Raw genomic sequence first — 21,372 nt, forward strand, 5'->3', positions numbered from 1 at the left:
ATGTTTGAACCAATCTGACAGCATCCAATAAATTTGCAGGAGAGAACTATGAAGTACTATCATTTTGTTACTGAGCTCCAGTTGAAAAAACGTGATACAAAAGATAATTTTGTTTGCATGCGAAAACTATGTGCTGGTCAACAAAAAAATGAACTGTAGTATGAGAAACAAAATAAGGTTAAAAATTTCAGACAGAGAGAAAGTAACTTCCACCTTTGTTTAACATCCAAAGTTGCACAAAGCACATTAAGTTGAGTCTCTGTTGTAAAAATGGCATTGTATTTAGTGAAGAACACATTTTGACATGTGCAGGACTCAAAACTTAAAGTTTAGGACTTGGGACTTGTCAGTCTTGACTCAAGGCTTGACTCGAGACTTGACTTTGGCTTTGCCTATCTTGAATACAAAGACTTCAGACTTACTTGTGACTTGCAAAACAACTTGACTTGCCCCCCCCCTTCAATATCAAGACAGTGATTGGCCATTGATCAGGAATTATTAAACAATTTAATCAAATATTCTAACAATATTTATGTCTGTCTGCTGAATGGAAAAACATTACAAAGACATTAAAAAGCAATTACAGGAGGAATTCTTCCAGATTTGAATGACAAATTGCAACGAACAGCTGTCATAAATAAATGAGGCTTGGCCGGGTGTGTTGAGCTGGCACAGCTAATATTCAGTGATAATGGGGTCAAGTGCCACAGAGCTCTTTACCAAACTGCTCACACCTGTGTAACTTAAAAAAAAAAGGCTGTACTGCAGTGACCACAATGCTGTGACACAAAGCAGAGCACCTCCCCTCCTTGTAATCTGAAAGTTATTTTACAAACCATTATCGTAAATTTCTCTTTTCGAGCTCTTTCTTTAGTATCAGTTTATGATCCGTCAGTCGGCCCTGAGGGGGAAGGAAAAAGGAGGTGAGCTGAACTTGCTCTATGTGGGTTAAGTGGCAGCTCAATGTGTCATGGGAAAGAAAACATGCCCCCCGTGGCTGGCCTGTTTAAGGTATCCTTTCAAAGGTTATCGTCTCTCTTTAATGCCAACATCACAGGCTGGTCTGGCCCCAAGCTAGTCGCAAACAGGAAGTCTCTGCTAATCCTGGTCTTCCCTAATGACGCAGAGGAATTCTCAATATTCCCATTGTCTTCCTGGCTGAACTTCCTCTAAGTCTTCAACTGCATTGTTTGGCTCTAATTCTTTTCAGGAACTATGAACTGGGACAATTAGGATTTCTTAAACCCATACTCATTGTCAAGGGTAATGACTAAGAATAGGAAGATGAAATTATGATAATTTTGTCTCACCACTTTTGACTTCATGTCTTCATTGCTGTGGTGTTTTTGCCCTTCAGCAAAGATCACTGTAATCAAATAAGTGTGGGCAGACTGTGTTGTATTTTTCCCTGGATTTTCTACAATAAAGTTCTAATTTTTGTGTACACAGGAGTCTTTTTTCAGCTGTTCAGCCATTGTGGCTTTAGCTGCTCGTGCTAAGTCGCCAGTTCTTCTGTTTATTCCAAACAAACCGCTTCTGCTGCCACTAAAACATCATTTCCAGTTTTTTTTTAATCTGACACTGGATGTTCAGAGCTGAACATTCACTGTATTCACTCAGAACTGTATGCTTTCAGCAGCTTGAAGTAGTTTCTATCTACATTGTTTTAAATCAATCAGTCTCATTATTGATGGAAATTTAACTCTGTGATAGCTTCAAGGAAAATGTGGCACTTTTCATGTGGACATCCAGTCAATGTTCATGGTAAATGTAAATGTCACTTGAAGCAACACATTCCTGTACGTGCTATACTGACTGGCTGCCCTTTGTTGACTGAGATTCCTACAGAAAAGAGTGATAGCAATGCAGCACAGGTGATGTGCTGTCAGCCACTTGCTTGTGCTTTCTTTCAGGCACTGATAGACTCAAATTGTTATTTTTAGTGTGTGACAACATTATGGAAATGATCACTACAGTTAGAGACTTTCTGTCAAAAAGCAAGATTTGAAACAAGCAACAACTGTTTTTATTGCTCTCTAATAAAAAAAAATAAAATAAAAATAGTATTTTGACGTCATCATCAGCTTAATTCAAACTTGACAGAAGCAAAATAAAACTCACAAAAAAATGTGTTTTTGAATGATGAATGTTGGTTTGTCTTTTCACTCTTCCAACATCACCAACTCTGGTCTGGTCAAAATAAACCCTTTATTTCTGTGTCAGCTGTTGGTATTTTATCACTCAATTATAGGGGGATGCACACTTCTACTTTCTCTGACTGTCTGGAAATCTGATGTTTTCTACATCCAGTGATATCACTGGATAGAACTACAGACTATCCCAGCTTGGATTTCTAGTCTGCACCTCTTGGTAGCCAGAGGGAGTGCTAGATGAGTATTTTGGTCACCTAATGCTATGTTCTGGCCAACAAAGTAATAGCTATAGGCTAGGGTGGTGATGCACAGCAACATGGGGATGGACTTTAGAAGCTTGCGCATAATGCATCCTGGTACATGTAGGCACTCGCAGCATGGCTCCATGAGCAGGAAAACTCGGCTTTCTTGGTCGATATAGCAGGCACTGAGAAATTTATTGCTTTGACTGACTACATTTATCATCAACACTGACTGGGCAGCCGCATGAAAAGTGGCAAATTTTCCCTTAAAGTCCAAGCAGAAGAAGTTTTGTGCCACTGCCTGGTGTGCTCCGAATGCTGATGCACAGATTAAAGCCAAGCCTGTCATGGGTATAGTCCAGTCCAGCTCAGCTCCTATCAGCATTATTCCAAAGCACTCAGGCATGACATCTGCCAAGAGGCCTGCTGCAGGGTTTGGCCTCATCACCAGGAACACGTCCAAGTCAAATATTGTTGCCCTCGCACATTGTGGGGCAGCACCCTGTCACAGCTCCTCTTTAACCAGGAGGTGATGTTTATGACAGCACTCGGAAAATTAATGGCACTGTTTCCATACAGGAGGAAAAAAAAAAAAAAACGTGGGAGGTACAACATACCACACACACTCATGTATTTGGATGTGGTGGTGAGGAAGGGAAGGTGGGGTCACGTCTCTTGGATTTCTTCTTTTCCTGCATCACAACTTGACCAGTGTGTTATCGGCAGCAGAGATACGTCCGTCGCAGCGCTCCAAAAAAGTGGGATCAAAGTGGATGACATAAGCCAGCCAAGCCTTCAGACGAAAAAGATAAATGTACAGAGCTGAGTCTTTATCAAAGGCTCGCCTGTTTTAAGATCCTGATTAAAGCTTGCAGAGCTCCCCCTCCCCCCTTCCCAGTGGAAATAGGTGTTCAAACATGATTCTGTTTTAGTTGGCCTGCTGCTCTGCTGAGAAGCTCCCCCTTTGGGCTTGCCATGAGACTCCTGCAATCGCCGGCTGTCACACTGCAGCACAAGGAATTCACAGTGTTTTTACTGTGTTTTTCAAACCATGAAATGCACTTCAGTTCAGCCCTGCAAGAGGAAAAGAATAATAGAGACCGTGATTCCGTTTGATCTCTGCTTTCCGTGGCTCTGTAATAACTAAAAAGGGGTCTTGTGGTTTAAGACAACTCTAACACTGTCCAAAGCAATAAGAGCCATGCTGCATGTCTGGAAGTGCAAACATGTTTATCTTTTCACCCTTTTCCTGGTCTGATATCATATTGTTCTCTGCTAAGACAAGATGAGTAGATTTTGTTTTGTTTTTTTTGTCATGGGGGATAAGATAAATTAGGAGGGGTGTCCATATTACAACCAGGCCCCCAGTGTGATATCAGCTGAGCCAGATGGTGGCTGGAAATGCATAGCTGATAAATAAAGTCAAACTGGAAGTACTGTAAGGGCACACTGAAACTGAAAAAAGACCAAGATGGCAGGATGGAGAGTAAATACCAGCCCTCAACTAAATACTGGGCAATTCTGGCTGTGGTTTGGAGGTTTAACTACTGCACCAGCCACTTTGGTAGGTAACTAAAGAAAATAGTTAAAGCAGCAGGTGAGTTCTGGCCGGCCACTGTGGTAACTGTGGCCAACTGTTCGTTTGAATATGTGTGTGTGTAATTTGGAGTGGAGACAGAAAGTGTGCTGTGGAACGCTCCGGTAATAAACAGTATTATTTAATAATTTGTGAGACCAGTGGTTTCTGTGCTCACTTAAAGGAGATTTCAAAATCAAAGGTGAGCAGCAGTAGACACATTCTTCATTAAATTTTCTGATGATAACTTCAGGCAGATGTTCTTTTCTTATCTGTTCAATCTTGCACTCATGCTACTGTCCAAGTTTTTCCCCTATTTATTCGAACCAGACCGATATTACTGCAGCCGGAAAATGTTTAACTTCCTGTCTGATGATTCTTCCCAGGAAGGATCTTTCTCATGTTTAGAACAACATGTAAACAAAATGTAAAAGCATCTGGCCACATTTTCTTGACACAGCTTACCAAAATAATGGGAGAGCAAAGTGGAGAGAAATTAGGTTTAGGATTTGAGCTGCCTTTCCCAAGTGCGACACAGACATAAGGTGTGAGTTATCATAAAGTTCTCTACCCAACTGGCACTGCCAAATTTGAGACCCAAACCCAACCATAGACCCGAGGCTTGTCAGCTGTTGTTTTTTATCCGTCCGATGCACTGGCAACACCTTGTCTCGTTCCCTCTTTCCCTCTGACACTGCATATCCACTTTCAATGCATGACATTCAAGAAAGAAAATAGCATTGTCACAGGCAGAGAGAGAAATTTCTTAAAATATTACCTTAATAAGATGCCATTCTGGTTATCTGCTATTTACTGTTTTAAAAAATGTAATCTTTGAAATATTAGAAAATAACCAAACCTGGATCAACCAAAAAGCAACAAAATGGCCTTTATGAATAGCTCAGAAATGTACAACGCTGTTCCCCCCAAATGTTGCATGTTCTGAATAAGGGCACTAAATAAGGAGACAAATTGAAGAATCACTGGGGCAGAAAGGAAAATTCCTAAAATGCTAAAATGTTATAACAGTGTATTTAAGGAAAACTGCACCTCGCTACCTGGCTATTAAGTCATATAGCCACCCTGAAACATTCAAAATACATCGCAAACAAGTCTTCAGAGCACATTATCTGACACAAGATAAATAGGTTACATATTGCCTTTCTGACAAATATGGGCGTGCACATTTTCACTCTTGTTTGCCATCCACCAAAGCTGATTAAAGCAAAATCTGTTTCAACACCTATATGTGATATATAGCAGTGTCAGATAAATTTTCTACATCATACATAGGTTTTGATTCACTTTACTGAGAGTTCATTCTTTCTTATTTTACTACATGTCTTAGGGTAGGGTCCTGTGTACCTGTGTCCTGTGTGTGACTTTTAGTTAATTTTCTTTTTTCTCATTACCTTCATAAAACAAAACTAGGTCAGCTGCATTATTTTCTTATTTGTTTTACCTATTTTTTGCTCTTCATTTCTATATGAAGACCCTATATTGATACCTTCATGTCTAGTTTTGGTTCCCTCAAGGTTTTAACTGTGTTTTCTCTACCAGTAGGTGCAGTACTTGGACAACATATGTGAATAAGTTACCTAAATGAAAGCTCCAAAATGGACTATCCTTTCCTATCCAAACAGCAGGTAGCTCCAAATCCAGATCCTTCGTATTTGTTAATAGACTCAAACCATCTGCATTTCTCTCTGGCAAGAACCTCATACATGTGTTAATATGCATTACAATGACATAAAAATATGCTAAGAATTTGGCCTGTCTCAATTTTAGAAGCTTGAAAGTTAAACCATGAGCTCAAATGTTAGGCATTTCAGTGGGACTGCGTGTAGGAAACAGAGAGACACGCTGACATTGACCTGATGAGAAACTGTCCATCAATAGCAGCTGGTCTCTCAGGATACAAATCAAAAACACCAACTCCTGGACTTGCTCTTAGATGGCAGGCGAGGGACGAGGGTGTTATTGGGCTGAAGACAAGGTGAGAAGGTACAGGGGCTGAAGCCTGGACGCTTCTGAAAGACACGTGCGCTGCTCTAAGTAGGAGAGATGCCGTCCAGTATTTACTCAGGTGGAATAATACACAGCCAAAGCAGTCCAGTGTGTAGTGATAAAACAAAGAAGATTCTGAAGAATGTGCTCCATATGTTGCTAAGAGCGGAGAAGCATTAGCTGAATTCCCAGATTGGGTATCAATGTTTTGACCATAAATGGATTCCTTCATCGCTCACGGGGCTACCTTGTTAACCAAAATGATTACATTGTGAACCTGGGTAGTGCTTAAAGAATATATTTCTATGCATATGCACTTCTTCTGCATAGCTAACTGTGAAGGAGTTTGCACACCAAGGCTGAATTTTTCACCCTCCTCGAGTAATGAAACCACAGGGAGCATTTCACAAGCTGATAAATGGAGCTGCAGAATAGCTTCAAGATCTGCTGCAGGAGGTTCAAATGGTAGAGTTTGGTATCGATTAGATTTTAGTGATTCTGATTCTACTTATCAATTTCTGTTCTTAATGATTCTTGAGTCTCATTCTTTGTATGTAAAATTATTGGTTGTTTGCGTGTCACTCGTAGCTCGCTCTAATATCAAGAGGTATGGTAGACGGTTTGTGACTCAGGGCGTATCGTATCGTGCTTTCATCTTGGTTTGCATTTAATGCATTTAAGTGAAACTATCGAACATTTAACGATGTTGCTATCAGTATGTATGTAACACTACATAAACAACTGACGACAAAATGTTTGAAAGTTGGGGTTCATGTCACTAAATTTAATGAAATCGCAGCTAAATGCAATAAGTTGAGGAAACAATTTAAATAATTGCTAATTCAAGAAGGAAAGTATAAAATAATAGTTGAATCATTTCATGTCACGTTTATTTTTTGCACTAAATTATGACAATAGTAATCATCTCAATAAGCATCTGTATTCACAAGCAGTATCAGTATCAATATTGATATCAAAATCCTAGCGATATCCTTCCTTAGACACTTAACTACACTACACGTCACCTCATGGAATCAGCATCTTTAAAACATTCTGATAAAACAGACCATTCCTTCATTATTTTAATGGTTAGATTTAAATTTATCCCACTGAGGACTCTAGATCAGTTTATGACATGTGCTCTCCTCTTTTAGATGAGATAAATTATATACAATATATTGTCTCCTTTTAAATGGATACAGTAGTTACAGATGCCGTAAGAGACAAATCTCACACACGCTGCACTTGTAACCCCAGATGAGTCTCGTAAGTTGAGTTCAGCCCGTGAGTAACCCTTGGCTTCCCTCCCCGACAGGAGGCCAGGAAGAAGATGGGTCCAGACACAAACTGGAACGATCTAATCACTGTTTTGGAGGAAAATCCAAAAGGATGATGTAAGAAAGATGGGACGCGGAAGAAATGTAAACAAAGGTGAAAATGTATGACTGCACTGGCTGCATCAATAAAACCGTATCATTTGTTAAATGAATTTGACAAATATATTAATAGACTGAGGGAATCCACTTTTATGCAAGATGTTTTTTGTGCACTTTCATCCATTGCCGCTGATTTAAAGGTACTTAAGAGACTATATATCAGAGTGTAGCAGGTTTATTTTAGGAGCTGTTACACAAAGTGTTGATTTTGAGCCTAAGGAGTCTAAAAAACACCGCCTGCACATGGCAGGTGCACATTCCTCCAGGGACAAGCCAGAAACCTTTAGGTAGTATTTAACACAGATGTTTTATCCTCCCCAACATATAACAAGCACAGGCACCCTGTGTCTCCCTACAACATGGTTGGGAGTTGGAGTGAAAACATGCTAAGGGTTCATGAGACCATGAAAAGTGCAAATGAAAGGAATGCAAAAGATAATATGGCTGTAAATAATGATTGATTACAGCAATGGATGATTTCAACCTCACAGTATTAAATATCTCAGACAGGGAGAAGCCTGTGACCTTGATATGTCAAAGGAAAATATTCAGGCCAAATTGAACTCTGCAAAGTAGTTTTGACCAGCAGGGACGGCATATTACAGGACTCCTGTTCAAGTTTTTAAAATGACTAAACCTTTACTATCAGTCTTAAGAGAGTCATAAGAGACAGGCCTTGTCTACTCTGACTGAAATTTCAGTAAAGCTTCACAAAATAAATGCTGGTATGTGCATGAGTAGAAAATGACAATTCTCAAATAGAGAGCAAAATACAAACTTTCTCCTGATCAGAATAAGTAAGTGATGAGTTTGGTATAGTTATGAAGTGTCTTAGATGATTTATGAATGTCGCAGCGCGTCGCTTACCTTTGACCTACTGCTATCACTGTTGACTAGCAGTGATTTTAAGTTGTGATGATGCATCTCCTAAAAAGATGCTGCAGCTTCCCATTATTTTGCAATTTTTATGTCTTTTCTCCAAATGAGAGAGCACATCATTATTCCAAAGGTTGGCCATTTCAAGGTACCAAACATAAACAACTTCTCCAAACTCGCCATCATTCCTGATTTACTGCCTCCAGATGGGGTCGCATTTATCGTGTAAAGTGGAAATTTTCTGCAAACTTGGAGGTACGTAAGCTCCCATGTAGTAATAACAGTTCACAGTCTCCATTTGAAGGTAGAAATGTTGCTCAAAACAATCAATTTTGGTCAACCGAATATAAACTTCGAAGATAAATAAACTAGTTTCTCATCAATTGACCCTGTAAATAAATTGGTTGAAGACCCTCCCATCCACACACAATCTTCATCTTCAGCTGTGTATGGGCTTAGTGAAAAAATGAGGTCACAACAGCTCACTATGTCAGGACAGGACACAGAAAGCAAAATTGTTGGATCATTATTCTAAGGCAAAGGAACCAGCTCAAACAGAGCTTCACCATCTAGTATTGATGTATCTGTATCTGTATAACTACTAGGGTAACCAGCACTTAAAAAAGTAGAACAATAGAGCACTTGTTAAAACAAAGATGACCAGATCATCTTTACTATTTGGGGGAAGGCCATTCAGTTGACTCAGCTGAGTCAGAAGTTAGAGACAAAATTACAACATTACATCTAAATGATTCTCGATTGGGTTGTAAACTTCACATAAAAGTGAAACCACATAGAGGATGAGTTCCTGTGTATCTACAGTCTTTGATGCCTGTGATTTAAGAGATATTAATCCAACATAAAGCACAAGAGACTACCTTAATACTAAAAGAAAATAAGGTAATCCCTTCAATAACCTGCTTCCCAACAAATCTACGACTGTGTCCAAAATGAGAGAGTTCTTACAGACTGGTGACAGAGGGCAATCATAGTTTATCCAGACTCCCAGATGGCCTCTACTTAATGTAAGACTTCCTTTGATAACAAGTAGACAGCTTAATATGCTTCTCCATCTTCCCAGTTGCAAATCAAGCTGATGGATGTTTTGATGGTGACGGCCCACAGCTCAAATGTGTTCCCGATGTATTTGAAAAATCCATTAAATGGATCGAGTCAAAAAAAAAAAAAAAAAAATCCCAAGAGATTAGATTAAGTGTATCCGTTTTCATTTACACTGAAAATGGTCCAGGGGCCACATTTTTGGGGCAACGTCTCTGGACAATAGCAGCTGTTCACAAGAGGGAGGGGCGCAGGAGAAATCATTACAGTGGGGCTCATCCAGGCTTTCAGTGGCAAAACAGTGAGGCGAGTGGTGCCACTTGCATTCTGGGATACGTCTGGTATATTATGTGATGTTTGATTTCATGGGTAAACAAACCTTTCATCCACCCTAAGACTGCTTCCAAATGGCCCACGGCATGTTCTCACTGGATTTGGCTTTTGTAACTTCAACTCCAGCTAATTATGCTTTCATTCAAGAAAATATTGCACGTCAAAGCTCTGCCATTGATAGCAGCTGCACGTCTCAGAGGAAACCCTGTCTCCATAATACAAATAAACTGTATATGATTCAGATAAATCTCTGTCTATTATTATCTTTTGATTGCCATTTGTAAAGAGCTCTGAAGGACAATTGTATATAACATGAAGGTGGTTTTATCTTTCTTTTCCTCATTCCTTTCTAAATCCCTCAGTGGCAGATATGGTGCACTGAGAGACGGGGCACAGCTGCCATGTTGGCAGAGTGTACTAACATAACACATAATGCTTTGGCTATCCATTTTCTTTTTATAGACTCACATACTACCCATGAAATCCACATCTTGTAATCCAAAAGTAATATTTCACAATAAAATGTTATGGTTTTCCTCAAGATCTACAACTGTGAGAAAGTGCAGCCCAAGAATTGCAGTTCAAAGCTTAGAAGGAAGCTGGTCACATGAATCAAGAGCTAAAATAACACTTAGAAAATCTTTTTTTTTTTTTTTTTGTCATTTAGGATATAACCGTGTAGGTTTTTCTGTGTCTGCATCTGGTGAAATCAAGTCTTAGGACTAAAAAAGAAAATAGATGCTGATCGGGTGACTCTCAAATATCACAAATGGTTGCTTCTCCAGACAAAAAGTCCTTTTTGTCCACTTGATAGATGGTTGCAAACTGTTGGGGCCTTATCCCCACCTCTCCACAACTCTGTGACACCATTCAAGTCAAGGTCATATGATAGCCCTGCAGGACTCTTTCCTTTCTAAAGGCTGTCCACCTTGGTCCTGCTGCTTTGAAATCAAACTTGCCATTGTTATTTTTACTGCCCATGACAAGGACAAAGGGACTGGGCAGCGGGGACACACACACAGCTTGTAATGCAATAGGGCTGGGAATTCCTCTTTAATTTCAATGCTATACTTGATCTCTGGGCTGCATGACTGACCACCTTATTATCTATAGCGACAGGAGCTTATCAATACAGAACTCGCTGGGTCCACAGACCAAAGACAAACACTTCCTTTATGCAGGATGTCCCCTCTGGGCATGAGACACGCAGTGCAGGCCAACCAGCTAAATTCCACAACTGAGAGGGTGGGAGACTGAAAATAATTTCAAAACAGTCAAATTAGTCTAACAAAATAGTAAAATTAAAGGAAAATCATTTCTTTTAGAGAGCTTTCTTCAGTGTCAGCATTCATGTTGAACAAATAGACAATTAAATATTCACTATAAAAATCTCTCAAATGAAAAACTGTCAGAATAATATAGTTTAAATTTGTCTGCACAGGTCTACCATTGTCCCTTGGTGAAATTTGCAAGTTAATATAAGAAATATTAGTCTAATTCTTGGCCAGGTTAACTACTGACCATCACCAAGCAAAACTACTAAGCATGTCTCTAAATGTGACTATAGAATATTTAATATTTAATGCATATTCAGGCACTTTTGAAGGAAGACAAGACACAATATTCTCCCTTAGATTAAAAGAAGTCATATCCCTGAGTTTGGTAAATTGACATTCATCTGTATTTATATTTGGAAAGCAGGCATCAATAACCGTTTTCTTTGCAAAAGGTCATAGATCTGTATAATAACACAAATAAGTAATTCATCAACTGAAATATGCATAAATTCCGCAACCCAATGCCACATCACATTTGTACTCACTGCCCTCCATAAGGAACAGCTATGCAGTCAGATAATTTGAGGGAAACTGTTCAAATTTAGATACAGAAAAACATCCCAGCATTTTCTGTAGCACATTTGATGTCATATCTTGAAAAAAAAAAACCCTCACAAACGGCAAAGAATTAACATTTAAGTCACATTGTATGTTTAGCCGTTACATAACAAATATCCCCTGCAGCCCGGACAATCTTAATCTTTGACAACCCACTGTTCCACCTGCAAGAAGTTTGAACTATGTGGACCTTTCATGAACCATTAGTACTATGAAAAGTTTCATGAAAATAAATTATATATGTACTGATAGATGAGACACAAAAGACAGCCTTATCAAAAACAAGGAACAATGCACAGCAGAGTTTACAACTGAAACTTTTTTAACATGTCTAATGTATATTTTTAGACAATATTTGATTTTCATTGTCTGACAGGTTTCACGTCTCCCCTCAGTTTGTTCTTAACTACTGACACAACACAATGACTGCTGTGATGGGTCTGCTGCTGAGCGCTCAGCGAGCTGAGAGCAAACATACTTATTCACTCGTCATGGTGAGGCACGTTGCCAGATGCATTGTTTTAATGAAGTTCTCTCTTGTTACTGAGTGAGTGATGACTTTACAGATAAAATACGAAATGTATTTATTAGCTTCTTAAGGGCAGTGAATATTTACTTTCAGGGTTTATAGTGTTCTTCAGTCATTTGAAAAATGATTTGTAACTAAATAAAAGTTATTCAAGAGTGCTTGAGGAAGGTGAAATACATTATCACCATCGATCATCATGTCTGTCATGTAATTTCTTTGTAGTGCACACTGAATGTGTTATTAACTGTTCATGAAATGATACCATTGCGCACTGTAAGTCTAATATTATTAATTACATTTGTTAAAGGAATGTGGTTTGATTTTTTTTTGGGCATTATACCAGGTCAATGTGACATTTCTATTCACCTTCATTTGAGAGATTTTGGACACTGCTAGACCAAGCTTTAAAATTACATCTTTTGAACTCAAATTGGGAGGAAAATTCAGGATGTTATTGCACAAAATTTCCACTATAACAGTGCATTGGTAGAGGCAGGTGCTTAAGGATTCTGCCTGTTGAAAGGGAGTTTTTCGTTGCCACTGTCGCCCAGTGCTTCCTTGTGGTGGGAATTGCTGGTTCTCTGTAAATAACATGATGAAGACTACGTTCTGGATGTGCACTATATGAACAGTGCCCTGAGATCTGGCACTACATAAATAAAACTGACTTGACTTGGCATTGCACTGCAGCACTACATGTTGTGCCTTGCACTTTCCCAAGTGTCCAAATTCTCTGCCATGAAGTAATTCAGTAAACTGTTGCCATGAGGCATGACAATAAAACCTGTAACAATTTGTACAGAAGCTATGTTTTTCTATGAAGAATGATCATAGTATCAGCACCTACAGTATCAAAACTGAGTCCAGTTGTGATGCATTTACCAGGCAGATTCATTTTATATTAAACCTACTACAAGGAGTTTTAAACTGGTTATGAAACAGTCTTGATTTAACAGTGATGACCTTCATAAACAAACACCACCATCTGTGAGAAAATCAGCCATTTATTTGTCCTTGATGTCTGTCACTATGTCAGATTCTCTTTGAAATCAGATGAAACTAGTCTGTGTTTATATTTTCCCAGGCAAAGTTACAGTTAGTCATCCTTTAGCCAGTTAAAAAGAAGATTTTTCTTTAGATAATTTTATTTTTGATGTTGTATTTTGTGGTTATTACAGAGGAAACAGAACTTCGATTAAATAACAGGCTTGCAGATTTAAATGATTTGCAGATTTGGTTACAAATGTGGATACAAGAATTTTTAAAAATACAGTTTAACATTGCAAGACAGGGCATTTCTGAACATTTCTGCTATTTTCTCACAAATTACTATGATATTGATATGATGATCTGGAAGTATCTAAATTTGTAATGCAAATCTGAGTCTGAGTGCAGATAATTTTTTCTTCTATTTCTTCTATGTAGGTTCAATCTTTGTGCGAGCATCACTTTTGGAAAAAAAAAAAAAAAAATCTAACGTGCACATTCATTAGTTCAACATTACTTTGATATGTTGCAATTTTACACTGATATCATCAGAGCCTCTCAATAAACAACTGAAAACAAACAGGGAGCAGGGTGGGCGGTGGCAGCACACCTTCAGTTTCAGATGTGAAGCTCTCAACAATGGACACCCTCAGGCATCCTGTGCAGGTGTGACCTGGATTTGATAAAAAACTTAACTTCTTACCCAGTGCAAATAAAGCCAAAGCTGCCCAGGTGCAGCTTTTGTTTGTGTGTGACTTTTGGCAAAGAGGCAGCTTTCGCAACAGGGCCGGTGAAGTAAACGCAGAATGAAGGCAAGGCACTGACAGCTTTACAAGTTCAGCTGATCATAAAGATAATGGAGGGCTCCTTCTACAGACCAACAACTGAGCACTTATGAGAAAATTACAAGCAAAAAAATGTATCTAAACCTGTAATTTGAATGCAAAATAGGTTTCACTTCCTAGTATACCTTTGCTTCTATCCTAAAGAGAGGGAAACAGGAGGGGGTTGAGGCTGTTCACAAAGGGAAGATGAGCTTTGTTCATCAAGAGTCATGTCTGCTATCAATCTTTTGTGAAGCCATTTGGGGCAGGATGGAAGAGACAGAATAACCTGACAAGTGTATTAACTGACAGGTGTAATTTCAACCTGGCTTGAAAGGCCGAGCATGACATGAAAGGAGGACAAAAGAGTGACCCCCCTGATGAATGAGACAGAAGATGACAATGAATATGTCATCCATTTAAAGGAGAGCCAATAACTCAGCTTTAAGTATTTTCTTTGCCTCGTCCATTGTGTGCCTGAAAGGGATGATTTTCTGTGTCCTAACAGTCCTTCACAACAATGATGAAATGCTTTATGATAAATTAAGTAGGTGATACTTGAGACAGCATCTGCAAACACTTGACTTTACAATAAAGGCAGTAAAAATTTAAAGTCAAATGAAACAAATTAGGCAAGTTGGGTTTGATTTAGATTTTAAATAAGTTTAAAACCTATTAATCATGTAGATTTGACCCTGAAGGAAGGTTTTTACAAAGCCGGTAGGTCTGTTAAAGTATTCACAATAGAATGCCTACAATAACAATAATGTGCAAACATAAAAAATAATGGGAGAGACTGAAAAACACATGTAGGACAAGGACTGCTTTGCATTAGAGTGCAGTAAGAACGTGCAGATATGAGGTCCTGGAGCGCGTTAGTGGGACTGATCCAGAGGCTTCAGGAGCGTGGCAGATAGGAGCTTGAGTCATAGGTTTCAAAGGGCCCTCAGAAAGCCCGCATTGAACAGTGTGAGGGATACCTTACGGCACTGTGTGGTCTTATTATTGAACCTTATCAAAGATTAACCTGGGTAATTCGACACTTTCATCAAGAGGATTTTAGGTGCAAACAGAGAGCGGAGGGAGGAAATCCAAACCACATCCAGCGTCTTCATACTTCATAATTGTTAGCGATTTTTAGCAGATGTCAGTATGAAAATGCAGCATGTGTAACATGTGCATAAATACCACATGGATCAATGCATTCCAGCAAATTACCATTGGAATATTAAAAAATATACATATAGCACAAACTGAATGTAAAGTATGAATGAAAGTAGGTACAACACATGTTTTATTGTATGTCCACACATGTGCAAATGTTGTCTGGAATACATCTGTGCAATGTAAATATACCAATGAGGTCAAGCCTTGTCAAACTGTATAAAGATTACCTGTTACTTAAACAGTTTCAAAGGCCAGAGGTATTAAGCGCACAAATGTGGGTTCAATTTTAAACAGAGCGGGGCTCAAAGGAAAATAAACATCTTCCCAATCTGACTTTTCAGCAAAGGAAGCTCTTAAGAGATGAAAAATAAGAGGAGATGGGAAAATATAATGTCAGCAAAACAATGTTGGTTAATACACAACATGATATTTTGGTTGTTTTTATTCTGGCTCTCCTTTCTGTATACAGGAAGGGATATTTTGAATCGCTTAATTTTTCACTGGAGGTTTCTTTGAAGGGAAAAGCCTGTAGTTATATCTCTCAACTGGTTTAAGTTATGGAGGGCTGAAAGAAAGAAGGGGTTACTTTTTCATGGTACTGTTTACACAGTGAACATCCAGTGGGAAAACTTCTGGTGTTACTACCTCTGCTCCCCTCCATACACTTCATGTGATCTCATAATTGCAAAACCCACAGGGGCGGGTAAATGGAGGTCAAACAAAACCCCTTTTTTGTAGTCCAGCATCTCGTGAGTGAATCATTTTAAGTCTATCAACACTACCAGTCCCTGCAGAACAATGCTACATGTGCTAAGTACAATCCCTCAAAAGGTGCACATTCCATCCATCATATACTATAAGTAGTGACAAAGACATTGTGTTTAAAGTAATGTTTATAGGAAAAATAGTCAGCTTCATGGTCAGAGGTTAAAATCTCTCCCTGGTGAATCTATGTTTAATTAAGCATGCAGGCTATGTCCATGAATCAAGAACAACTCACAATAGGGCTCACTTAACAGCTAGGCTTGACTTAAAGCAGGACAGCCAGATGTGTAAGCAAGTCCAGAACAATCTGATCAGATGCCCAGACCATCTCAGTGAAGTAGCATTTGATCTAATCCACAGTACAGCCAGATGTCTGAGCTCCTCTCTCAGTTCATCTTGAAGAATATGAGGAATATGATTTTGGCTGCTTGTCTTCATCACTGCCACTGCTGCACCAATACACCTTTTTTTCTTACCCTCACTTTTGCACAAGACCTAAAAGTAACTCCATTACTTGGGGCAGCAACTCGCTCCCAAACCAAAGGAGCCATTTGCTGAGCATTTCCTGGCAGAGCACCTCAGACTTAAGGTGGTGTAACTGGACTTTCATTCCTGTTGTTTCACACTCTGTTGCAAACTGGCCCAGTGTGTGCTGGAGGTCACGGTCTGATGAAGCCAACCAGACTCTCTCTGCTCATCAGCTGCACCTGGGGATTCTGTCCATGAAAATCACAAACAGAATCTGTGACGAGGCTTTTGTGGAGCTCAACTGCATCTGCCCAGTTGCGCAGAATACGGACACAGCTCTCACTGCTGATAAACAATGACTGGACAGTGAGTAGCAACGGCCCTGGCACCCTGTTTTCCCTCTGTCCCTCCCACATGTAACGCCCACATTGTTAGACTTCTCCTAGTCCAAAAAACAAATGCAATCAGTCAATCAAACCTCCATGTTCCAGGCAACATTAAAGAGTCCAACAGTATTCAGAGCCTTTAGCATTTCAGGGCAAGCCACACACATCCCTGCCACCTCAATACTGCAAAGCTTTTAGATAACCTCAGTGCTCTCTGCTTGAGAGGTGGGCAAGGAAGCCTTTATCTCTCAGCACTCAGCCGGGCATCTACTTGGCAACTCTGACACATGCTGTATATAGACGTAAGCCCAAATATATCTGGTTGGTACAGCGCTACCACCAGCACCAACATACAACTCTTTACTCACCTCAAAGGTGATGCTTTACATACCAAAAGCAACTTTTTGTTTCACCACCATCCAACTGACAATACATCTGACCCTCACACTTCTTGCAGGTAATAAAATTTACAAGTTTACAAGTATTAAGTTTGAGATATAGTGCAAAGACAGCTCTGTATGTACTATTGCACACTGGGTGTTTGGCAGACGCAGACAGTCAGCATGTACAGGTTGTCAACATTCAAAGACATTAAGAGATGACACAATTTAGATCACGCAGACACTTTTGCCCATGGATGTAGAAACTATAAAATAATATAAATAAATAATAATAAAATATAATAATAAAGTAAATCAAGTACTTAATCAATATTAATACTTCTCATGTATTATGTGACAGAGGTTATAAAGAATACAAGTGCTGGTACTCAATAACTAAAAGATTTATATTTTTAAGCCATTTTGAAAATTCAAAGCGTTATTGTGCAAGGTTAAATAAACAGAAATAATAATGTTTATCAGTTTGGGAATACCCGTTCAGTAATGTACCCCAGCTCCTTACGAGTCCCTTTTAGAAATGATCTTGGTGGTTCACTCTAAAAAGCACACCTAGAACAAGGTAGCTGGAGTTTGGTAAATGGGGTTTATGGATGGGAGAGGGGCGGGCAGCTGGCTCTCATGGTATTTGGGGAGGGACGGGGGGGCATTTCCAGTCAACTTGACACAGTATGGATTTTGTTCCCATCCTAATGGAATTGCAGAAATATTTGAGGGGAATCCCATTACGTAGCAATTGGAGTGCTGTAATAATGTACTCACAGTCATTTTCCCACTGCGGTTGGCCTCCTCTCGCTCTGCCAGGGCTTTCAGGAAGTTATCTTTGAGTTCTTTTCCTGCACTTGCCAGTGTCCTGGAAAAGACAACACTCAAACGGTTTGAAATGTTTCTCTTAACCTGAAAAAAAAGTCACATGGAGCCTTAAAGGTTCTTTATGGAAGCTTTTCACCCTTGAACATGCTGCAGCATCAGGGTACTTTGGCCTATCTCTGCTCCAACATTGACAATGAACTAATGTTAATAATATGTTTCATTTAAATGTACTGAGCAAAATGCATCGTTTTTGTTATTGTTTTTTCAATCTACTTGAACATTGTGGAACAGAGATATTGTACCTGATACCTTTCGATGTCTCATGACTTTCACCACTATTTGTAAGCACAATACAACCAAGGCTTAATGTATGATTAATAATGTATTCAAATATGTTTAATTACTTAATATGCAAGACTGAACACAAAGTGAGCATGACATTTAATCAAAGTCATGAGGTAGACTCAAGCCAGCATTTAGTGTAAGTAAACAGTGCTTCACCAAAGCTGCCAAGCTCCCACGACACTCCCAAATACTCCAAATACCATTTCTGAACAGAAATTATGTTGATAAGTTATCGATCAAAAAATGACAAAAATCATGAAGGATGTCAGAATGTCACAGCTGCTTTTGTTAATTTCAATATGCAGAAAACATCAATCATATCAGAGTTTAATGACTTTGTATGACACTGTGGCAGCTTTTTACACTTTGACTGGCCTGTTTCCATGGAAACATGGTTTTGGCGCACACTAATGTATCCACACCTGAAACAACATTGGCACTAATATTTGAACAGTTAACACTGCAGTACGAGAAACAGAACTCTGGCATGCATCCAGAACTGACTGTGCAAAACATTCATCAGATCCACACCAAGTTAACATCTTTAAGGCAGTAAACAGGTCATTGGTAACCTCTCAGTTGTGGTTAAGAAAAAAATGTAGAAAGGCCATTCATTAAACCAAAGCTACAGTGGAAAATATGTTCCCTATGTCCATTAATGTACTCTCTATTTTTCACGTCAGGGCTGAACTATGTAAACAAATATTTCATTTTCACCTAATTTAAATCCCCAATAATCTGTTTTTTATTTATTTTTCTATTCTATTTCACCAAGATTTAATTCAATAAGTTTTGTTCCTATACATTTATTTTATCTGATGAGAGAGCAGTTAAATTGTGCAAGCCCTTATCATAACTCTAGCATTCAGTGTTTTGCACAAGAACACTTTGACTAAAACAAATCATTGTGCAGACAACAGTAACAATCACAGGCATTGTGGTTAATCTGCAGGTACGACAAGATTTTTAACTGACTCAATTTATTACTGATGCCTCAACTGACTTACATAAGTTGACAAGAAGATCAGATGTAGGCCATTTCTGTATAGTTGTTATTGCCTGCCACTGGGTCGGATTCTCTGTGAAATCAGATTAAACAAGCCTGTGTTAACATTTTTCCAGGCAGAGTTACAGTAAGCTGCATGTCTGGCGGTTAAAAAGAAGCAGGTGAAGGTTTTTATTTAGATAATTTTATTGTTGACATTATATTTTGTGGTTATCACAGTGGAAACACTACCACTTTTGGCCATAGGGGCCTCCATAAATAATAAAATATGAAAGTTTGGCTTTAGAGACAACACTCAATACAACACAATAAAGAAATCAGCTGGAAAGTTTGACCTGCTCAACATCATTTGAAAGGCAATATGGCTTGCAGGGACCGGTAGAGGTCTGGGTGTGAAACAGGGTGCTTCTCCCCAGTAAGACGGATGCTGTGTGCACACAGGACACAGCAGCACAACTTACTGGATTATTTAATTCAATTTCCTCTATAGACATTAAGTTCATAACTACAATTATAGTTTTCTGCTTAAATATTAACAATATTTGCTTCAGTGACATGACTGCATGCATGGAGACATTTAAAATTACTAAAAGCAGCCTCTCTAATCATTAAAGTAAATCAATATAGAAAACACTCATACATCAATACAACAAACAATAGTGAAATCACCTGGAAAGCTCACAATGTGCAACATAATTTTGAAGGTTATAGCCTCAAGAGACAGGTCACATTTTGCCTCACCCAAGTGTGAAAAGTAAATGAGCTCTTATTCCACAAGCAGGTTAGCAATGACACATAGTTAACATCGAGTTATACTTTCAAAGCAATGCTGAGAAACTGAAGCTCAAAAACTTTACATTATACACTTCACATTATAATCCCAAACTTCCTTGAAAACACCTGTGAGTTTGAACCAGCAATTCCCTGGTCGTAAATTTGCTTCTTTCATCTTTCTGTTACTGCTGAATATTCAAAACGGCTGAATCCAGTTCTGTCTGCTTCACCGTCCAAAGAGAAGACAAGTTCAGTTATATTCTACATTAATGGCTCCTCAAAGCCGCTTTCCATTCCCAAAGCACTTTAAAAAGCCTCAACAGCCACAACAAGCACGGACAAACGCCAAAGCCAATCTCTGCTCTTAGGCTTGCTTAGCATTACAGTAAAAAAGAACAGGATCTGAATGTTTAAATTTACTAGAATTTGGAGAAGGATTGTAATTTATACTAGTCGTTTGGCCTGAGCCCCATAATGAAAGTCTTAGAGGAATCACACAGTGGTAAAAGTGCACGGACAGCACATATTTGGAGGCTGGAACCTCACTCCATCTTCTGAGTGAGTGAAGGATTGCTGCTGGGTCATGGGGGCCGAGGCCCCAAAGTAAACACAGGTGTTGAGGAGGCAAGTGACTGGGGTTACCCCATCCAGTAGCTAAAGCAACACACACAGTCACGGAGAGTGAATAATACTTCAGCAAAACATATGGACCACTGCAAGTTTGAGTTTCCCGTCAATTAACAAATTTCTTATCAAGCCTCATTTAGGAGGGATAACAAGAATTTCACTATTAAATGACCGTTATTAGCGGCTAATGACTAGGTATTATGCTAACTGTGATCTAGCCATGTATTTTGAGTGTCTTGTTTTTGGATTGTGGTCAAGGCAGGTGGGCCCTGGAATTAGTAAAAAAGAAGTAAGGAAGGGATGTGAACAGTCATCATGTGGCTTGTTTAAATAAGGATTTGTCTCAGAGCATCTGTCTTACAGGTATGAAATGGCTTTTATAAAACACATGTGCTGTTGTTTCAGTTAAAATGGGGGAACACTACAAAACAACATAAATTTAGAACATCTCATATCTCTGTCTTGGATACTTAGTAGCTTTCTAAACTCTTTTCTTTTAAGATTAAGAGCTGCCAGACTGGCTTCATTCAAACTAATGGGTGTAATATGGTCTAAATGTGGCAGGCATGCAAACCAAGTGACTTTAAAACTAGAGACCAAAGTTCATACCAAGTCTCTGGCTAACAATATTGTTTTTGTTAAACCTTTTAAACCCCTATCATTTCTTAAAATGAATCAAACTGCAGATAAGAAAATGCTAAGGAGT

The 21,372-nt window shown here is 38.9% G+C and overlaps 1 protein-coding gene across 3 annotated transcripts in view; it reads right to left on the minus strand.

Annotated features, from left to right (window-relative positions):
- Positions 1 to 21,372, minus strand: part of cfap299 (cilia and flagella associated protein 299) — an 89,689-nt gene that overhangs the window by 51,429 nt on the left and 16,888 nt on the right. For all 3 annotated transcript variants that reach the window (XM_084728195.1, XM_084728196.1, XM_084728197.1), the window contains exon 3: positions 17,864 to 17,954. In XM_084728195.1, coding sequence (XP_084584321.1) covers positions 17,864 to 17,954 — 91 coding nt within the window. The remainder of the gene's footprint in view (positions 1 to 17,863; positions 17,955 to 21,372) is intronic.

The sequence above is a fragment of the Lutjanus erythropterus genome, chromosome 10 (assembly GCF_056507025.1).
Source record: "Lutjanus erythropterus isolate fLutEry1 chromosome 10, fLutEry1.hap2, whole genome shotgun sequence".
Classification (NCBI taxonomy): domain Eukaryota; kingdom Metazoa; phylum Chordata; class Actinopteri; order Lutjaniformes; family Lutjanidae; genus Lutjanus; species Lutjanus erythropterus.